The sequence below is a fragment of the Gadus chalcogrammus genome, chromosome 23 (genome assembly GCF_026213295.1).
Source record: "Gadus chalcogrammus isolate NIFS_2021 chromosome 23, NIFS_Gcha_1.0, whole genome shotgun sequence".
Classification (NCBI taxonomy): domain Eukaryota; kingdom Metazoa; phylum Chordata; class Actinopteri; order Gadiformes; family Gadidae; genus Gadus; species Gadus chalcogrammus.
Window position 1 is genome coordinate 17,774,258 of NC_079434.1, and position 18,347 is coordinate 17,792,604.

An 18,347-nucleotide genomic window follows, 5' to 3' on the forward strand; every position below is an offset into this window, starting at 1 on the left:
CACCAATTTCAGCTTCCACCGTACCAGGGTTATTGGGCTGGGTGCGATTTATATAGAAATCGGGACAGCGAGAATGCCTAGTGGACTCGATGTGTTTCATCACAGCATCGCGTTTCAGGTTAGGGTTCCCCGTTATAAACAGAGAGGAGCCTGCCATTGCCGATGGGGCTTCCTTACAAAATGTATAGAACATTTTCATGTTCTTAGCATCATAAACTAGCCACCCGAAATCCTTCAACCAGTCGGGGGTTGAATTTGTAGACTTTATCGACTAAAGTAACAGCATTAACTTTCTCCACGCAGTCTATTCATAATATTGTAATGACCACGGAAGAGGCAGTGAATGAAGTATTGATTAGACAGAGATTTAAATAGTAATGTTGGACCCGGGATGTTCCCCGGGACCTATGTTCCCCGAGCGGGGAACATAGACACACTCCCCTCTGATTGGTTCAGAGACAGCAGGCCTGTGGTAATGCATCAGGCCCTTAGATGGTATTTCACGTTACATGGTACAGAGGTTTCCTTACGTCCTCATCTCCTCCCTCCTTATCCTTGCTGTCATTGGACGGCGGGACGAAGTGGGTCAGCTGGATGCAGTCCTCCAGGTAGTACCACACACACACACACACACACACACACCTTGTCAATCAAAATCAAACCATTTTTATTGATACATTTTGGGACCGATAAGGTGCTGTGATTTTTGTAGTTTCCCAGATTATCAATCTCTTCAATTTTGATCAATTTTTTTCTGTTAATATATAATACAGATATTTTGTCATTTTGAGAACGCAAATATCTGCTGACCTTCTCCCCGAAGTCGAAGCAGGGCGAGGGGAAGGTCATGTCCTGGCTGCTGAAGGACAGTCGACGGAGGTCTTGTGGATGAGGGCGTCGCATCATTCCGGGGTCAGGATCCTCCGCCTCTCCATGTAGAAGCACCCGTTGGGGTAGGAGCCCAAAGGTCAACAGGCTGACCCCCACATCCAGACCATTGTCTGCCCCCTCCGCGTCAACACCCGGCTCATCAGACCCTCTGATAAACACACCCATGGTTCTCAGGTTAGACACACGTCATACGATGACCGATGACCAACATTTCAGACCGACTATCTGAAGACTAAAACTCCATCCGGAGGCCAAATGTCGATGAAATGCAAGAAAAGCAACAGAGCCACGATGTCTGGATGCAGGGGTTTGACTCAGGGCAGAGCAAGCAGGGGCTGGGGGAACAGGAATCCATTCATGGGAGAATCGGGACTCTTTGATTTAGCGATACTTGATTGAGCAACGTTGTCAGGTTGACACAAATCAGTACCTTCCTATAGAGTGCGCTCTATAGGAAAGTACTGATTTGTGTCTCTCTGACAACATTGCTCAATCAAGTATCTCTTAATGTTATGCGTACTCGACAATCGTCCATTTGCATTGAGGACCTGTAGAACAGAAACCACAACGTAAACCTTCCGAAAAGATCGAGATACCGTACCACAATATTTACAGAATCTCAGTATTCACACAACGGCTTTTTATCGCATCGTCCCGGCTGATTCCAGACCCTAGGAGAGACTGCGGTGGGCGGGGCAAGGGCGGACGTGAACCAATCACCTTCAGGGAAGCCAGAGATGGTGAGGATGTCCTCCAGCTGGACCTTGGCCTCCAGGGTCATCCTCAGGGTGGACGTGTTGAGGCGCTTCTGCTCACACACACACACACACACACACACACACACACACACACACACACACACACACACACACACACACACACACACACACACACACACACACACACACACACACACACACACACACACACACACGAAGTGAAGACTAGAATAGAGTTGATTTCTAAAATTGCTGGTTTGGTCATGTGTTGTTTAATTCAAGCCACATCGTATAACATTTATAGCGCCTAGAAGGGCTGCAATAGTAACTAGGGCCCCATCCTATTATTCCCCTAGCCCTAGATTTGAGCCCTAGCCCTAGAAGTTGTGCGTTCCCTCGGAGGGGTAGGGTGATCCAATACTTAGGGGCAAGAGAGAGGGCCTATTTCCCCTTAAAGTCCCTTGGCAGCTCGCCAGCTCGGTACCTCACTTACAGCCAAGGGAGTATCACGTATGACCCAGGACACGTTGAGAACTCAGCAAGCGGCTGTTTTCCATGTTTCTCAAACTGTTATACATTATGTTAAATTATTTATCCGTAGACTGGATTTGACTGAATGTACGATCTGAATTTGTCTGTCTTATTTTCGACACGAGTGACATTTTCAAACGTGAATGAAAATAGTAGTAGGCTCCTTCCTGTAGTGTAGACACGTCGGTGCTGCGCGTGACGGAGGGTCAGCTGGTGAGTCTCACACACACACACACAGACCCCCCCCCCCCCCAGTGGCGTGTTTGATGTCGGGTGTTGGTGTGTTAGTATTCAGACCGCCAGCCCACCACCTCGTCTTTGAGATTACAATTCTCACACACACACACACACACACACACTGCTCCACAGTTGTGGGTGCATCAGAACAGCACAGTAGCATTGAGTCCTCCTGCCTGGTGTCTCTTCCTCCAGAGACGAATCCTCTGACCTTCATAATGAAACCACAGTACCACTCACATATATATTTGGTGAAAATACATTGAATAATATTGTGTATTGAAAAATATCAGAACAATATTGATCATATTGATGACCCTAAATACCCCCCCGCCCCCATGTCAGCTGGACGCCACGCCCCCCTCCAGGCGCTACTTCCTGCTGGACCAATCACAGCCGGACTACTACAGATGACCCAACCGGGACTCTTATTGTGGAGAAGTCAGCTAGCAAGGCTTTTATTGTGGAGTACAGCTCAACTAGCAGGTCTTTTATTGTGGAGTGCAGCTCAACTAGCAGGTCTTTTATTGTGGAGTGCAGCTCAACTAGCAGGGATTTTATTGTGGAGTACAGCTCAACTAGCAGGTCTTTTATTGTGGAGTGCAGCGCAACTAGCAGGTCTTTTATTGTGGAGTACAGCTCAACTAGCAGGGATTTTATTGTGGAGTACAGCTAAACTAGCAGGGCTTTTATTGTGGAGTACAGCTCAACTAGCAGGTCTTTTATTGTGGAGTACAGCTCAACTAGCAGGGCTTTTATTGTGGAGTACAGCTCAACTAGCAGGGCTTTTATTGTGGAGTACAGCTCAACTAGCAGGTCTTTTATTGTGGAGTACAGCTCCACGAGCAGGGCTTTTATTTTTTATATTGTGTAGTACTGATTTGGAACTTCAACTAATCAACTACTCCAGATGAATAAAGATGCTGAACAAAGCGGTTGGCATTGTAAACCGTTTATAACATGTAAACTATTTTACAATATGAACGGCCTAATCGCTAATGTATGAACAAATGCACCATGATTAAAGGTTTAAAAGGGTCAAACCCGTAGTCTGTAATGTAACATCAAGACATGGTTTAGTGTTGAGCACTCTTCTTCTCTCCAGGCTTCATGCAGTAAAACTAGCGGTCAGAACGCCTGGTAGGACAGGAGTCGACTCTCAGCACGGGTTCAGTCCAGGGTCTCACATCACATCTCATGGAAACTGTTTTTTAAAAATGTCTTCTTTTTTAAAAATGGCCATGAAAACGACCTGGTTGTTGTCAGGCACTTTGTGATCTTCAACAAGAGAGCAGGACGTCTCTCTGGTCCACCATGAGGCCTAGTCCAGGAGGAGGTCTCTCTAGTCCAGGAGGAGGTCTCTAGTCCAGGAGGAGGTCTCTCTAGTCCAGGAGGTCATGGTGGTAGTTAGGTCTAGTCCAGGAGGTCATGGTGGTAGTTAGGTCTAGTCCAGGAGGTCGTGGTGGTAGTTGAGCAGGTCACAGGTCAGCACCAGGTCGGTGCGGCCCGCCTCCCTCACCAGGCGGTGCAGCTGGCTGGAGGTGGCGCTGGCGTCCTGCAGCTCGTCCAGGGGCCAGTCCAGCAGCTGGGCGCTGGAGGGCAGCTCGGGCAGCCCGGGCTGGTACTCCTCCAGGGCGTTGGGGTACAGCAGGTGGCGCAGCGAGGCCATGCCCAGGGCGCCCTTCACCAGCCGGGTGAGGCCGGCCAGGGACAGGGGGTTGAGGGCCAGGCCCAGGCTCCGCAGGGCCCGGCAGCACGTCACCGAGGGGAGCAGCGCCCCCAGGAGGCCGTCGGTGAGGCCGCAGCCGCTCAGTGTGAGGTGGAGCAGGGAGGAGGAGGCCGAGGACAGCAGGCGGCGGACGGAGGGCAGCGAGGAGGCGTCCAGACGGTTCTCGCTGAGGTCCAGGCGCTGCAGGGACGAGGCGTGGTGGGAGCAGGACAGGAAGGCCAGGTCGGCGGGGCTCAGGCTGAGGTAGGGGAGCTCCAGGACGTGGAGGGGCCGGGCCAGGGAGCTGGGGGGGGGGGGGGGGAGGGGGGGACATGTTCAGAGACACCTCTCACATCCCCTCGGGAAAGCTTTTAAAATGGGATGTTTCTCATGGCTCGGTTAAGTACAGCTGAGGGCTGCTCGATTATGGGAAAATCATAAAAATAAAAAAAATAAAAAACTTGATTACATTAATTTTGGGATCGTTTGACACTAAAATTGACATCAAAATTCGATTAATCGCCCCGCCCGACTACAGCAGAGAGAGAAACGCATTTCAAAGATCAACATTCATCAAATCCGAGTCTTCCATCCTCCCCTCCCACCTCCTCCCCATCTACCTTTACGTTTAGTGCATCTAGCAGACGCTTTTATCCTGAACCACTTACAGTAAGACCATTGGTGAAAAGAAAGATGACTACAGTATATCGTTGATGGTAGAGTTAGGATGTTCATAGAACCAAGTGCTAACAATCACTAGGTCAACCTATTCCCCGTGTACAACACAGATAGCCAGGATAAGACGCTACACAATGCTAGGTACTAGTTTAGGTGCCAGGAAGTACAACATACAATAACCCACGCCTCACCTGAGCAGGAGGCGCAGGTGTCCGGGGAGGCGCAGCGCGGTGAGGCTGAGCCGTCGGAGCTCGGGGAGCCGGGACAGACCCAGGGCCACCTCCTTCAGCACCTCCTCCTGCCCCGCCGCGTCCCCCCGCAGCTCCAGGTTGCAGTAGTGGAGGCGCAGGGAGCCCAGGGCGGGGAAGGAGGCCAGGAGGGGCAGCAGGGAGGCCAGGCCCTCCATCCCCAGGCTGCTGTAGCGGAGGTCCACCCCCAGCAGGCCCCGGGGCGGGGCCAGCTCCAGGAGCCGCCTGGTGTTGGAGACGGACAGCTCCTCCACCCGGAGGAACCGGCAGGAGAGCCGCAGGGGGTCGGGGCCGGAGAGCGCCGTGCGGACCCGCTCCCAGGAGCGAGCGTTGACGAAGAGGTCCGCCCTGACCTGCAGCAGCACCTCCCGACTGCCCTCCCTGGACGACGACTCCTCCCCACCGCTCCCTCCTCCTCCTCCTCCTCCTCCTCTCCTCCGCTCCTGCTCCATCCTCCTCCTCACCCCCTTCAACTGCTCCTCCTCCGTCCTCCCCGCCCCCCTGCCCTCACCGCCGTTTGTCTCCATGGCAACCTCCCCCTCCCCCTCCCTCTCTCTCTTGCGTGGAGCTCTCTCTCTCTTTGCCCCCTCCCTCTCTCGCTCCAGGGCCAGGACCCTCTTCCTCTCGCCCTCCCCGTCCCGCCGGGCCAGCCCCCCCTCTCTCCGCGCCTGCACCCCGGCCCGGGCCTGGACCAGCATGGAGCACAGGGCCACCGTCAGGGACCAGCCCCCCATGGGGTCCCCCCCCTCGTCCCGCTGGAGACCGCACAGGTCCAGGACCTGCAGCATGGACCTGGACACACATACACAGTTACACACACAGATACATAGACACAGACACACAGATACAGAGACACACAGACAGACACAGACACACACATTCACACAGATACACAGTTAACACATGACCCAAACAGGGACTACATCTGCTTGGATTAATCTAACCCATGGTCCCCATATCAGTGAACTCACCTGTGGTCGGAGAGACCCCGCACCACGGCGAGCAGCAAGGCCTGGATGCAGAGCCTGTTGGGCGGGTTGAGTCCGGAGATCCGGCGGTCCCCGACCTTAAGCCGCCGCTCGGGCCAGCGCTGAACCAGCTCGCCCACCGCCAGCGGCCGGCCGCCGGAGCAGGCGGCCCGCAGCAGGGCGTCGTACAGCTCCCGGGGAACGCAGCACAGCCAGGAGGGAGAGGAGCTGTGGTCTCTCACCACCTCCTTGGCACACAGGTCCACCAGGGACAGCACCATCGCTTTGTGGATCTGGAAAGTCTGCGAGGATCCAAATGGTTTCTTTTGCGCAATATCTGTTGCTGTAGTACAAACCCGACCCGGCCTGACTAACGTTACCACCGGGCTAACATTAGTTTAATGAGGGCAATCCGATCCACACCAAATCCGGTCCCAGAATAATGTCGACCACCCCTCGACAGGCCGGCTTTATCCGGATATATATTAGATTGATGTGCCTGCTTGGAGAGCCTCTTAGAGCAGTGGACGCGGAACTCCACCTCGTCCTTCCTTGTTTACTGTTTACCCCGCTGACGCCGACTGATGACGAAAACACTGAGGGAAAGAGAGGCGGGCGCGCGCGCACACGATACGAGTTTCATCCCACTGCACTGCAGACACAAATGGGCGTTCTCGTGTGGTGGGAGTTCCCGTTTACGCAGACTGGAACGCCCCCTTCTTATTCTTCGTCGCCTTTCTTGCTGAACTGTATTAAAATGTCAAAGTGTACCACTCCGAAACCATGTAAATAGTGTTTTATATAAACTTCCAAAGCTTTTAAAATCTTATTTGGCAAATAACTTCACATGGTGTTTCTTTTTAAATTGTATTCGTTACCAGCATTCGTAGTGTTGATCAGCAGTGAAATAGTCAGCTATAACGTTGACGTCGCTTAGCAACCGAAGACGCTGGGGTTGACCCCAGCGTCTTCGGACTGCTACGTCACCGGACTGCTACCCTTGCAAGTGAACAGAGCGTTCCACGGCATTGAGAAGTAATAAAGGCCTATAAAATGTCTGTTTATGGCATAGATTTCTCCTCGGATTAGGCCAATAAAGCAATGATAACAAAAACTAAAAAAACACAAACCCTCGATCAACTGAGTCAATCAAAACCCTCATTGTTTAACATGAATTGGCTAAACAAATGACCACTGTACCATATTTAAACACAATTCAAATTGTGCAGAGAATTATTTCCATTGGTCATTCTCAGTGGCGGCTGGCGATCAAACATGTTGGTGGGGCACAGTAACAGACAGGGGGTCTGAGGTTCCGCCCCCCCATAATTTTTTTTTAATTTAATACATTTGATTTCTTGTATTCTGGTGCATTTTGGGGATGGCCACTACCTATTTACCGACTTTTCATTCAGATTCATAGCCTACATCCTGACTTGCAGGGCCTGGTCAAGCTTACACTGCATACACAGACCTACTTCATGGCCATTCCACCAGACATTTCTATTTGACCCATTGTTATTATTCTGATATTGAGACAAATCATGATCACTGTCCTATAGCGTCCATTTTTTGTGAGTCTCAACGTCTACTTCAAATGCAGTTAGAAATATGGGACAGTTAATTCATTTTGTACATATTCTACAGGCCGAAAGACTAAATTAATACGTTACTTACTTGCTCCTTTTAAGTATAACATTGCTTGGAGAGTCCAATTCCTCCACTGAAAAGGGTGGAAAGTGCTTACAACTCTCTGCTAGGTAGCGATCTATGAAACTGTTGTTTTTTATTGGTCGTCATGAAAAAAACAAAAGGGGTAACACTGTCGATATTTATCAAATAAAACATAGGGGGTAACACTGTTGTTTTTCACACACTGTCGTTTTAATCAAATTAAACATGAGGGGTAACACTGTCTTTTTAATCAAATGAAACATAAGGGGTAACACTGTCGTTTTTTATCGGTCGTCATGAAAAAAACATAAGGGGTAACACAGTTGTTTTTTATTGGTCGCCATGAAAAAAAACATAAGGGGTAACACTGTTGTTTTTTATTGGTCGTCATGAAAAAAAACATTAGGGGTAACACTGTTGTTTTTTATTGGTCGTGATGAAAAAACACATAAGGGGTAACACTGTCGTTTTAAATTGGTCGTCATGAAGAAAACATAAGGGGTAACACTTTTGTTTTTTATTTGTCGTCATGAAAAAAAACATAAGGGGTAACACTGTTCTTTTTTATTGGTCGCCATGAAAAAAAACATAAGGGGTAACACTTCTTTTTTATTGGTCATCATGAAAAATAACATAAGGGGTAACACTGTCGTTTTTTTCAAATAAAACATAAGGGGTAACACTGTCGTTTTTTATTGGTCGTCATAAAAAAACACACAAGGGGTAACACTGTTGTTTTTAATTGGTCGTCATGAAAAAAACATAAGGGGTAACACTGTCGTTTTTTATTGGTCGTCATGAAAAAAAACATAAGGGGTAACACTGTTGTTTTTTATTGGTCGTCATGAAAAAAAACATAAGGGGTAACATTTTTTTTTTTTTTTTGTCGTCATGAAAAAAACATAAGGGGTAACACTGTTGTTTTTTATTGGTCGTCATGAAAAAAAACATAAGGGGTAACTGTCGTTTTTTATTGGTCGTCATGAAAAAAACATAAGGGGTAACACTGTCGTTTTTTATTTGCGTCATGAAAAAAAACATAAGGGGTAACACTGTCGTTTTTTCAAATAAAACATAAGGGGTAACACTGTCGTTTTTTATTGGTCGTCATAAAAAAACACACAAGGGGTAACACTGTCGTTTTTTATTGGTCGTCATGAAAAAAAACATAAGGGGTAACACAGTTGTTTTTTATTGGTCGCCATGAAAAAAAACATAAGGGGTAACACTGTTGTTTTTTATTGGTCGTCATGAAAAAAAACATTAGGGGTAACACTGTTGTTTTTTATTGGTCGTGATGAAAAAACACATAAGGGGTAACACTGTCGTTTTAAATTGGTCGTCATGAAAAAAACATAAGGGGTAACACTGTTCTTTTTTATTGGTCGCCATGAAAAAAAACATAAGGGGTAACACTGTTGTTTTTTATTGGTCGTCATGAAAAATAACATAAGGGGTAACACTGTCGTTTTTTTCAAATAAAACATAAGGGGTAACACTGTCGTTTTTTATTGGTCGTCATAAAAAAACACACAAGGGGTAACACTGTTGTTTTTAATTGGTCGTCATGAAAAAAACAAGGGGTAACACTGTCGTTTTTTATTGGTCGTCATGAAAAAAAACATAAGGGGTAACACTGTTGTTTTTTATTGGTCGTCATGAAAAAAAACATAAGGGGTAACACTTTTTTTTTTTTTTTTGTCGTCATGAAAAAAACATAAGGGGTAACACTGTTGTTTTTTATTGGTCGTCATGAAAAAAAACATAAGGGGTAACACTTTTTTTTTTTTTTTGTCGTCATGAAAAAAACATAAGGGGTAACACTGTTGTTTTTTATTGGTCGTCATGAAAAAAAACATAAGGGGTAACACTGTCGTTTTTTATTGGTCGTCATGAAAAAAAACATAAGGGGTAACACTGTCGTTTTTTATTTGCGTCATGAAAAAAAACATAAGGGGTAACACTGTCGTTTTTTTCAAATAAAACATAAGGGGTAACACTGTTGTTTTTTATTGGTCGTCATAAAAAAACACATAAGGGGTAACACTGTCGTTTTAATTGGTCGTCATGAAAAAAACATAAGGGGTAACACTGTCGTTTTTTATTGGTCGTCATGAAAAAAAACATAAGGGGTAACACTGTTGTTTTTTATTGGTCGTCATGAAAAAAAACATTAGGGGTAACACTGTTGTTTTTTATTGGTCGTGATGAAAAAACACATAAGGGGTAACACTGTCGTTTTTAATTGGTCGTCATGAAAAAACATAAGGGGTAACACTGTCGTTTTTTATTGGTCGTCATGAAAAAAACATAAGTGGTAACACTTTTGTTTTTTATTTGTCGTCATGAAAAAAAACATAAGGGGTAACACTGTTCTTTTTTTATTGGTCGCCATGAAAAAAATCATAAGGGGTAACACTGTTGTTTTTTATTGGTCGTCATGAAAAAAAACATAAGGGGTAACACTGTCGTTTTTTTCAAATAAAACATAAGGGGTAACACTGTCGTTTTTTATTGGTCGTCATAAAAAAACACACAAGGGGTAACACTGTCGTTTTTAATTGGTCGTCATGAAAAAAACATAAGGGGTAACACTGTCGTTTTTTATTGGTCGTCATGAAAAAAAACATAAGGGGTAACACTGTTGTTTTTTATTGGTCGTCATGAAAAAAAACATAAGGGGTAACACTTTTTTTTTTTTTTTGTCGTCATGAAAAAACATAAGGGGTAACCCTGTCGTTTTTTATTTGCGTCGTGAAAAAAACATAAGGGGTAACACTGTTGTTTTTTATTGGTCGTCATGAAAAAAAACACAAGGGGTAACACTGTCGTTTTTTTCAAATGAAACGCAAGGGGTAACACTGTTGTTTTTTATTGGTCGTCATGAAAAAAAAACATAAGGGGTAACACTGTCGTTTTTTATTGGTCGTCATGAAAAAAAACATAAGGGGTAACACTGTTCTTTTTTATTGGTCGCCATGAAAAAAAACATAAGGGGTAACACTGTTGTTTTTTATTGGTCGTCATGAAAAATAACATAAGGGGTAACACTGTCGTTTTTTTCAAATAAAACATAAGGGGTAACACTGTCGTTTTTTATTGGTCGTCATAAAAAAACACACAAGGGGTAACACTGTTGTTTTTAATTGGTCGTCATGAAAAAAACATAAGGGGTAACACTGTCGTTTTTTATTGGTCGTCATGAAAAAAAACATAAGGGGTAACACTGTTTTTTTTTATTGGTCGTCATGAAAAAAAACATAAGGGGTAACACTTTTTTTTTTTTTTTTGTCGTCATGAAAAAAACATAAGGGGTAACACTGTTGTTTTTTATTGGTCGTCATGAAAAAAAACATAAGGGGTAACACTGTCGTTTTTTATTGGTCGTCATGAAAAAAAACATAAGGGGTAACACTGTCGTTTTTTATTGGTCGTCATGAAAAAAAACATAAGGGGTAACACTGTTCTTTTTTATTGGTCGCCATGAAAAAAAACATTAGGGGTAACACTGTTGTTTTTTATTGGTCGTGATGAAAAAACACATAAGGGGTAACACTGTCGTTTTTAATTGGTCGTCATGAAAAAAACATAAGGGGTAACACTGTCGTTTTTTATTGGTCGTCATGAAAAAAACATAAGGGGTAACACTGTTCTTTTTTATTGGTCGCCATGAAAAAAAACATAAGGGGTAACACTGTTGTTTTTTATTGGTCGTCATGAAAAATAACATAAGGGGTAACACTGTCGTTTTTTTCAAATAAAACATAAGGGGTAACACTGTCGTTTTTTATTGGTCGTCATAAAAAAACACACAAGGGGTAACACTGTTGTTTTTAATTGGTCGTCATGAAAAAAACATAAGGGGTAACACTGTCGTTTTTTATTGGTCGTCATGAAAAAAAACATAAGGGGTAACACTGTTTTTTTTTATTGGTCGTCATGAAAAAAAACATAAGGGGTAACACTTTTTTTTTTTTTTTGTCGTCATGAAAAAAACATAAGGGGTAACACTGTTGTTTTTTATTGGTCGTCATGAAAAAAAACATAAGGGGTAACACTGTCGTTTTTTATTGGTCGTCATGAAAAAAAACATAAGGGGTAACACTGTCGTTTTTTATTGGTCGTCATGAAAAAAAACATAAGGGGTAACACTGTTCTTTTTTATTGGTCGCCATGAAAAAAAACATTAGGGGTAACACTGTTGTTTTTTATTGGTCGTGATGAAAAAACACATAAGGGGTAACACTGTCGTTTTTAATTGGTCGTCATGAAAAAAACATAAGGGGTAACACTGTCGTTTTTTATTGGTCGTCATGAAAAAAACATAAGTGGTAACACTTTTGTTTTTTATTTGTCGTCATGAAAAAAAACATAAGGGGTAACACTGTTCTTTTTTTATTGGTCGCCATGAAAAAAATCATAAGGGGTAACACTGTTGTTTTTTATTGGTCGTCATGAAAAAAAACATAAGGGGTAACACTGTCGTTTTTTTCAAATAAAACATAAGGGGTAACACTGTCGTTTTTTATTGGTCGTCATAAAAAAACACACAAGGGGTAACACTGTCGTTTTTAATTGGTCGTCATGAAAAAAACATAAGGGGTAACACTGTCGTTTTTTATTGGTCGTCATGAAAAAAAACATAAGGGGTAACACTGTTGTTTTTTATTGGTCGTCATGAAAAAAAACATAAGGGGTAACACTTTTTTTTTTTTTTTGTCGTCATGAAAAAACATAAGGGGTAACCCTGTCGTTTTTTATTTGCGTCGTGAAAAAAACATAAGGGGTAACACTGTCGTTTTTTATTGGTCGTCATAAAAAAACACACAAGGGGTAACACTGTCGTTTTTTATTGGTCGTCATGAAAAAAAACATAAGGGGTAACACAGTTGTTTTTTATTGGTCGCCATGAAAAAAAACATAAGGGGTAACACTGTTGTTTTTTATTGGTCGTCATGAAAAAAAACATTAGGGGTAACACTGTTGTTTTTTATTGGTCGTGATGAAAAAACACATAAGGGGTAACACTGTCGTTTTAAATTGGTCGTCATGAAAAAAACATAAGGGGTAACACTGTTCTTTTTTATTGGTCGCCATGAAAAAAAACATAAGGGGTAACACTGTTGTTTTTTATTGGTCGTCATGAAAAATAACATAAGGGGTAACACTGTCGTTTTTTTCAAATAAAACATAAGGGGTAACACTGTCGTTTTTTATTGGTCGTCATAAAAAAAACATAAGTGGTAACACTTTTGTTTTTTATTTGTCGTCATGAAAAAAAACATAAGGGGTAACACTGTTCTTTTTTTATTGGTCGCCATGAAAAAAATCATAAGGGGTAACACTGTTGTTTTTTATTGGTCGTCATGAAAAAAAACATTAGGGGTAACACTGTCGTTTTTTTCAAATAAAACATAAGGGGTAACACTGTCGTTTTTTATTGGTCGTCATAAAAAAACACACAAGGGGTAACACTGTCGTTTTTAATTGGTCGTCATGAAAAAAACATAAGGGGTAACACTGTCGTTTTTTATTGGTCGTCATGAAAAAAAACATAAGGGGTAACACTGTTGTTTTTTATTGGTCGTCATGAAAAAAAACATAAGGGGTAACACTTTTTTTTTTTTTTTTGTCGTCATGAAAAAACATAAGGGGTAACCCTGTCGTTTTTTATTTGCGTCGTGAAAAATAACATAAGGGGTAACACTGTCGTTTTTTTCAAATAAAACATAAGGGGTAACACTGTCGTTTTTTATTGGTCGTCATAAAAAAACACACAAGGGGTAACACTGTTGTTTTTAATTGGTCGTCATGAAAAAAACATAAGGGGTAACACTGTCGTTTTTTATTGGTCGTCATGAAAAAAAACATAAGGGGTAACACTGTTTTTTTTTATTGGTCGTCATGAAAAAAAACATAAGGGGTAACACTTTTTTTTTTTTTTTGTCGTCATGAAAAAAACATAAGGGGTAACACTGTTGTTTTTTATTGGTCGTCATGAAAAAAAACATAAGGGGTAACACTGTCGTTTTTTATTGGTCGTCATGAAAAAAAACATAAGGGGTAACACTGTCGTTTTTTATTGGTCGTCATGAAAAAAAACATAAGGGGTAACACTGTTCTTTTTTATTGGTCGCCATGAAAAAAAACATAAGGGGTAACACTGTTGTTTTTTATTGGTCGTCATGAAAAATAACATAAGGGGTAACACTGTCGTTTTTTTCAAATAAAACATAAGGGGTAACACTGTCGTTTTTTATTGGTCGTCATAAAAAAACACACAAGGGGTAACACTGTTGTTTTTAATTGGTCGTCATGAAAAAAACATAAGGGGTAACACTGTCGTTTTTTATTGGTCGTCATGAAAAAACACAAGGGGTAACACTGTTGTTTTTAATTGGTCGTCATGAAAAAAACATAAGGGGTAACACTGTCGTTTTTTTTTGTCGTCATGAAAAAAACATAAGGGGTAACACTGTGTTTTTTATTGGTCGTCATGAAAAAAAACATAAGGGGTAACACTGTCGTTTTTTATTGGTCGTCATGAAAAAAAACATAAGGGGTAACACTGTCGTTTTTTATTTGCGTCATGAAAAAAAACATAAGGGGTAACACTGTTGTTTTTTATTGGTCGTCATAAAAAAACACATAAGGGGTAACACTGTCGTTTTTAATTGGTCGTCATGAAAAAAACATAAGGGGTAACACTGTCGTTTTTTATTGGTCGTTGTTACGACCGGACTAGGGGAACCGGACATAACACATGGTGCTCCCCTCTTTTCCCACTCCCAAGGACGACCAGGCACACAGGGCTGCAGTCCAGCATAAGTTGATTTATTCAATTGATGGAGACTCGGGGTGAGCATAGCCAAAACAACAAACAAAACAATCTAACCCCAAAACTAACTTCCCTAACAGAGAAACCAAAGAAAGCAAAGTTCACAGGATTCTCACTGACTCCCTATGTGATAAACAGGAGAAAACAACGATAAACCAAACAAGCTACTCACCCCTACGATTACCTGGACTGCTTAAGTTTTAACATAACAAAACACAATACAATACAATATAATGCCACATGGTAAGCCTGGTGCAGTTGGGAGCAGGGTCAAGAGAAGGAGAGGGATTGTCTCCAGCGGCGGCCATTTATAGCAGCTCCTCCAGCCCCTGCACCAATCAACAGCCAGCACCTGGAGAAACACCAATGGTGGTAGCACCACCCTCAGGCCGGGAGGAGCAGCACCTGGAGAGGGAGAGAGCCTAAGGGTGGTAACACCACCTTCAGGCCGGGAGGAACCACAGCACAGACGAAATCCAACACTGAAAAATACACAGACGACCCTGGGTCGTAACAGTCGTCATGAAAAAAAACATAAGGGGTAACACTGTTGTTTTTTATTGGTCGTCATGAAAAAAAACATTAGGGGTAACACTGTTGTTTTTTATTGGTCGTGATGAAAAAACACATAAGGGGTAACACTGTCGTTTTTAATTGGTCGTCATGAAAAAAACATAAGGGGTAACACTGTCGTTTTTTATTGGTCGTCATGAAAAAAACATAAGTGGTAACACTTTTGTTTTTTATTTGTCGTCATGAAAAAAAACATAAGGGGTAACACTGTTCTTTTTTATTGGTCGCCATGAAAAAAATCATAAGGGGTAACACTGTTGTTTTTTATTGGTCGTCATGAAAAAAAACATAAGGGGTAACACTGTCGTTTTTTTCAAATAAAACATAAGGGGTAACACTGTCGTTTTTTATTGGTCGTCATAAAAAAACACACAAGGGGTAACACTGTCGTTTTTAATTGGTCGTCATGAAAAAAACATAAGGGGTAACACTGTCGTTTTTATTGGTCGTCATGAAAAAAAACATAAGGGGTAACACTGTTGTTTTTTATTGGTCGTCATGAAAAAAAACATAAGGGGTAACACTTTTTTTTTTTTTTTGTCGTCATGAAAAAACATAAGGGGTAACACTGTCGTTTTTTATTTGCGTCGTGAAAAAAACATAAGGGGTAACACTGTTGTTTTTTATTGGTCGTCATGAAAAAAAACACAAGGGGTAACACTGTCGTTTTTTTCAAATGAAACGCAAGGGGTAACACTGTTGTTTTTTATTGGTCGTCATGAAAAAAAAACATAAGGGGTAACACTGTCGTTTTTTATTGGTCGTCATGAAAAAAAACATAATGGGTAACACTGTTGTTTTTTATTGGTCGCCATGAAAAAAAACATAAGGGGTAACACTGTTGTTTTTTATTGGTAGTCATGAAAAAAAACATTAGGGGTAACACTGTTGTTTTTTATTGGTCGTGATGAAAAAACACATAAGGGGTAACACTGTCGTTTTTAATTGGTCGTCATGAAAAAAACATAAGGGGTAACACTGTTGTTTTTTATTGGTCGTCATGAAAAAAAACATAAGGGGTAACACTGCTGTTTTTTATTGGTCGTAATGAAAAAAAACAAGGGGTAACACTGTCGTTTTTTTTCAAATGAACATAAGGGGTAACACTGTTGTTTTTTATTTGTCGTCATGAAAAAAAACATAAGGGGTAACACTGTTGTTTTTTATTGGTCGCCATGAAAAAAAACATAAGGGGTAACACTGTCGTTTTTTTCAAATGAAACATAAGGGGTAACAATGTTGTTTTTTATTGGTCGTCATGAAAAAAAACATAAGGGGTAACACTTTTTTTTTTTTTTTGTCGTCATGAAAAAAACATAAGGGGTAACACTGTTGTTTTTTATTGGTCGTAATGAAAAAAAACATGAGGGGTAACACTGTCATTTTTATTGGTCGTCATGAAAAAAAACATAAGGGGTAACACTGTCGTTTTTTATTTGTCGTCATGAAAAAAACATAATGGGTAACACTGTTGTTTTTTATTGGTCGCCATGAAAAAAAACATAAGGGGTAACACTGTTGTTTTTTATTGGTCGTCATGAAAAAAGACATAAGGGGTAACACTGTCGTTTTTTTCAAATGAAACATAAGGGGTAACACTGTTGTTTTTTATTGGTCGTCATGAAAAAAAACATAAGGGGTAACACTGTCGTTTTTTTCAAATAAAACATAAGGGGTAACACTGTTGTTTTTTATTGGTCGTCATGAAAAAACACATAAGGGGTAACACTGTCGTTTTTAATTGGCCGTCATGAAAAAAACATAAGGGGTAAAACTGTCGTTTTTTATTGGTCGTTATGAAAAAAAACATAAGGGGTAACACTGTTGTTTTTTATTGGTCGTCATGACAAAAAAGATAAGGGGTAACACTTTTTTTATTTATTTGTCATCATGAAAAAAACATAAGGGGTAACACTGTTGTTTTTTATTGCTCGTAATGAAAAAAAACATAGGGGTAACACTGTCGTTTTTTTTCAAATGAAACATAATGGGTAACACTGTTGTTTTTTATTTGTCGTCATGAAAAAAAACATAAGGGGTAACACTGTTGTTTTTTATTGGTCGCCATGAAAAAAAACATAAGGGGTAACACTGTTGTTTTTTATTGGTCATCATGAAATAAAAACATAAGGGGTAACACTTTTTTTTTTTATTTGTCGTCATGAAAAAAAACATAAGGGGTAACACTGTTGTTTTTTATTGGTCGCCATGAATAAAAACATAAGGGGTAACACTGTCGTTTTTTTCAAATGAAACATAAGGGGTAACAATGTTGTTTTTTATTGGTCGCCATGAATAAAAACATAAGGGGTAACACTGTCGTTTTTTTCAAATGAAACATAAGGGGTAACAATGTTGTTTTTTATTGGTCGTCATGAAAAAAAACATAAGGGGTAACACTTTTTTTTTTAATTTGTCGTCATGAAAAAAACATAAGGGGTTACACTGTTGATTTTTATTGGTCGTAATGAAAAAAAACATAAGGGGTAACACTGTCATTTTTATTGGTCGTCATGAAAAAAAACATAAGGGGTAACACTGTCGTTTTTTATTTGTCGTCATGAAAAAAACATAAGGGGTAACACTGTTGTTTTTTATTGGTCGTCATGAAAAAAGACATAAGGGGTAACACTGTCGTTTTTTTCAAATGAAACATAAGGGGTAACACTGTTGTTTTTTATTGGTCGCCATGAAAAAAAAACATAAGGGGTAACACTGTCGTTTTTTATTGGTCGTCATGAAAAAAAACATAATGGGTAACACTGTTGTTTTTTATTGGTCGCCATGAAAAAAAACATAAGGGGTAACACTGTTGTTTTTTATTGGTCGTCATGAAAAAAAACATAAGGGGTAACACTGTCGTTTTTTTCAAAAAAACATAAGGGGTAACACTGTTGTTTTTTATTGGTCGTCATGAAAAAACACATAAGGGGTAACACTGTCGTTTTTAATTGGTCGTCATGAAAAAAACATGAGGGGTAACACTGTCGTTTTTTATTGGTCGTTATGAAAAAAAACATAAGGGGTAACACTGTTGTTTTTTATTGGTCGTCATGACAAAAAACATAAGGGGTAACACTTTTTTTATTTATTTGTCATCATGAAAAAAACATAAGGGGTAACACTGTTGTTTTTTATTGCTCGTAATGAAAAAAAACATAGGGGTAACACTGTCGTCTTTTTTCAAATGAAACATAAGGGGTAACACTGTTGTTTTTTATTTGTCGTCATGAAAAAAAACATAAGGGGTAACACTGTTGTTTTATATTGGTCGCCATGAAA

At 41.2% G+C, this 18,347-nt stretch overlaps 1 protein-coding gene across 1 annotated transcript; it reads right to left on the bottom strand.

The window, feature by feature from the left end:
• Positions 1-3,045: 3,045 nt before the first annotated feature.
• Positions 3,046-6,585, bottom strand: si:ch73-174h16.4 (leucine-rich repeat-containing protein 14). The gene is made up of 3 exons (XM_056584573.1): positions 5,984-6,585; positions 4,956-5,804; positions 3,046-4,390 (listed from the first exon to the last, which is right to left on the bottom strand). The coding sequence occupies exons 1-3, from the start codon at positions 6,259-6,261 to the stop codon at positions 3,823-3,825; spliced, it is 1,695 nt and encodes a 564-aa protein (XP_056440548.1). The 5' UTR covers positions 6,262-6,585; the 3' UTR covers positions 3,046-3,822.
• Between the last annotated feature and the right edge of the window lie 11,762 nt (positions 6,586-18,347).

Excerpts from the sequence above, each read along its gene's own strand:
- si:ch73-174h16.4 (XM_056584573.1), bottom strand. The coding sequence starts at position 6,261 with ATGGTGCTGTCCCTGGTGGACCTGTGTGCCAAGGAGGTGGTGAGAGAC. Across the intron at positions 5,805-5,983 it reads CGGGGTCTCTCCGACCACAG|GTCCATGCTGCAGGTCCTGG; the intron begins GTGAGTTCACTG and ends ATGTGTGTCCAG. Across the intron at positions 4,391-4,955 it reads CACCTGCGCCTCCTGCTCAG|CTCCCTGGCCCGGCCCCTCC; the intron begins GTGAGGCGTGGG and ends CCCCCCCCCCAG.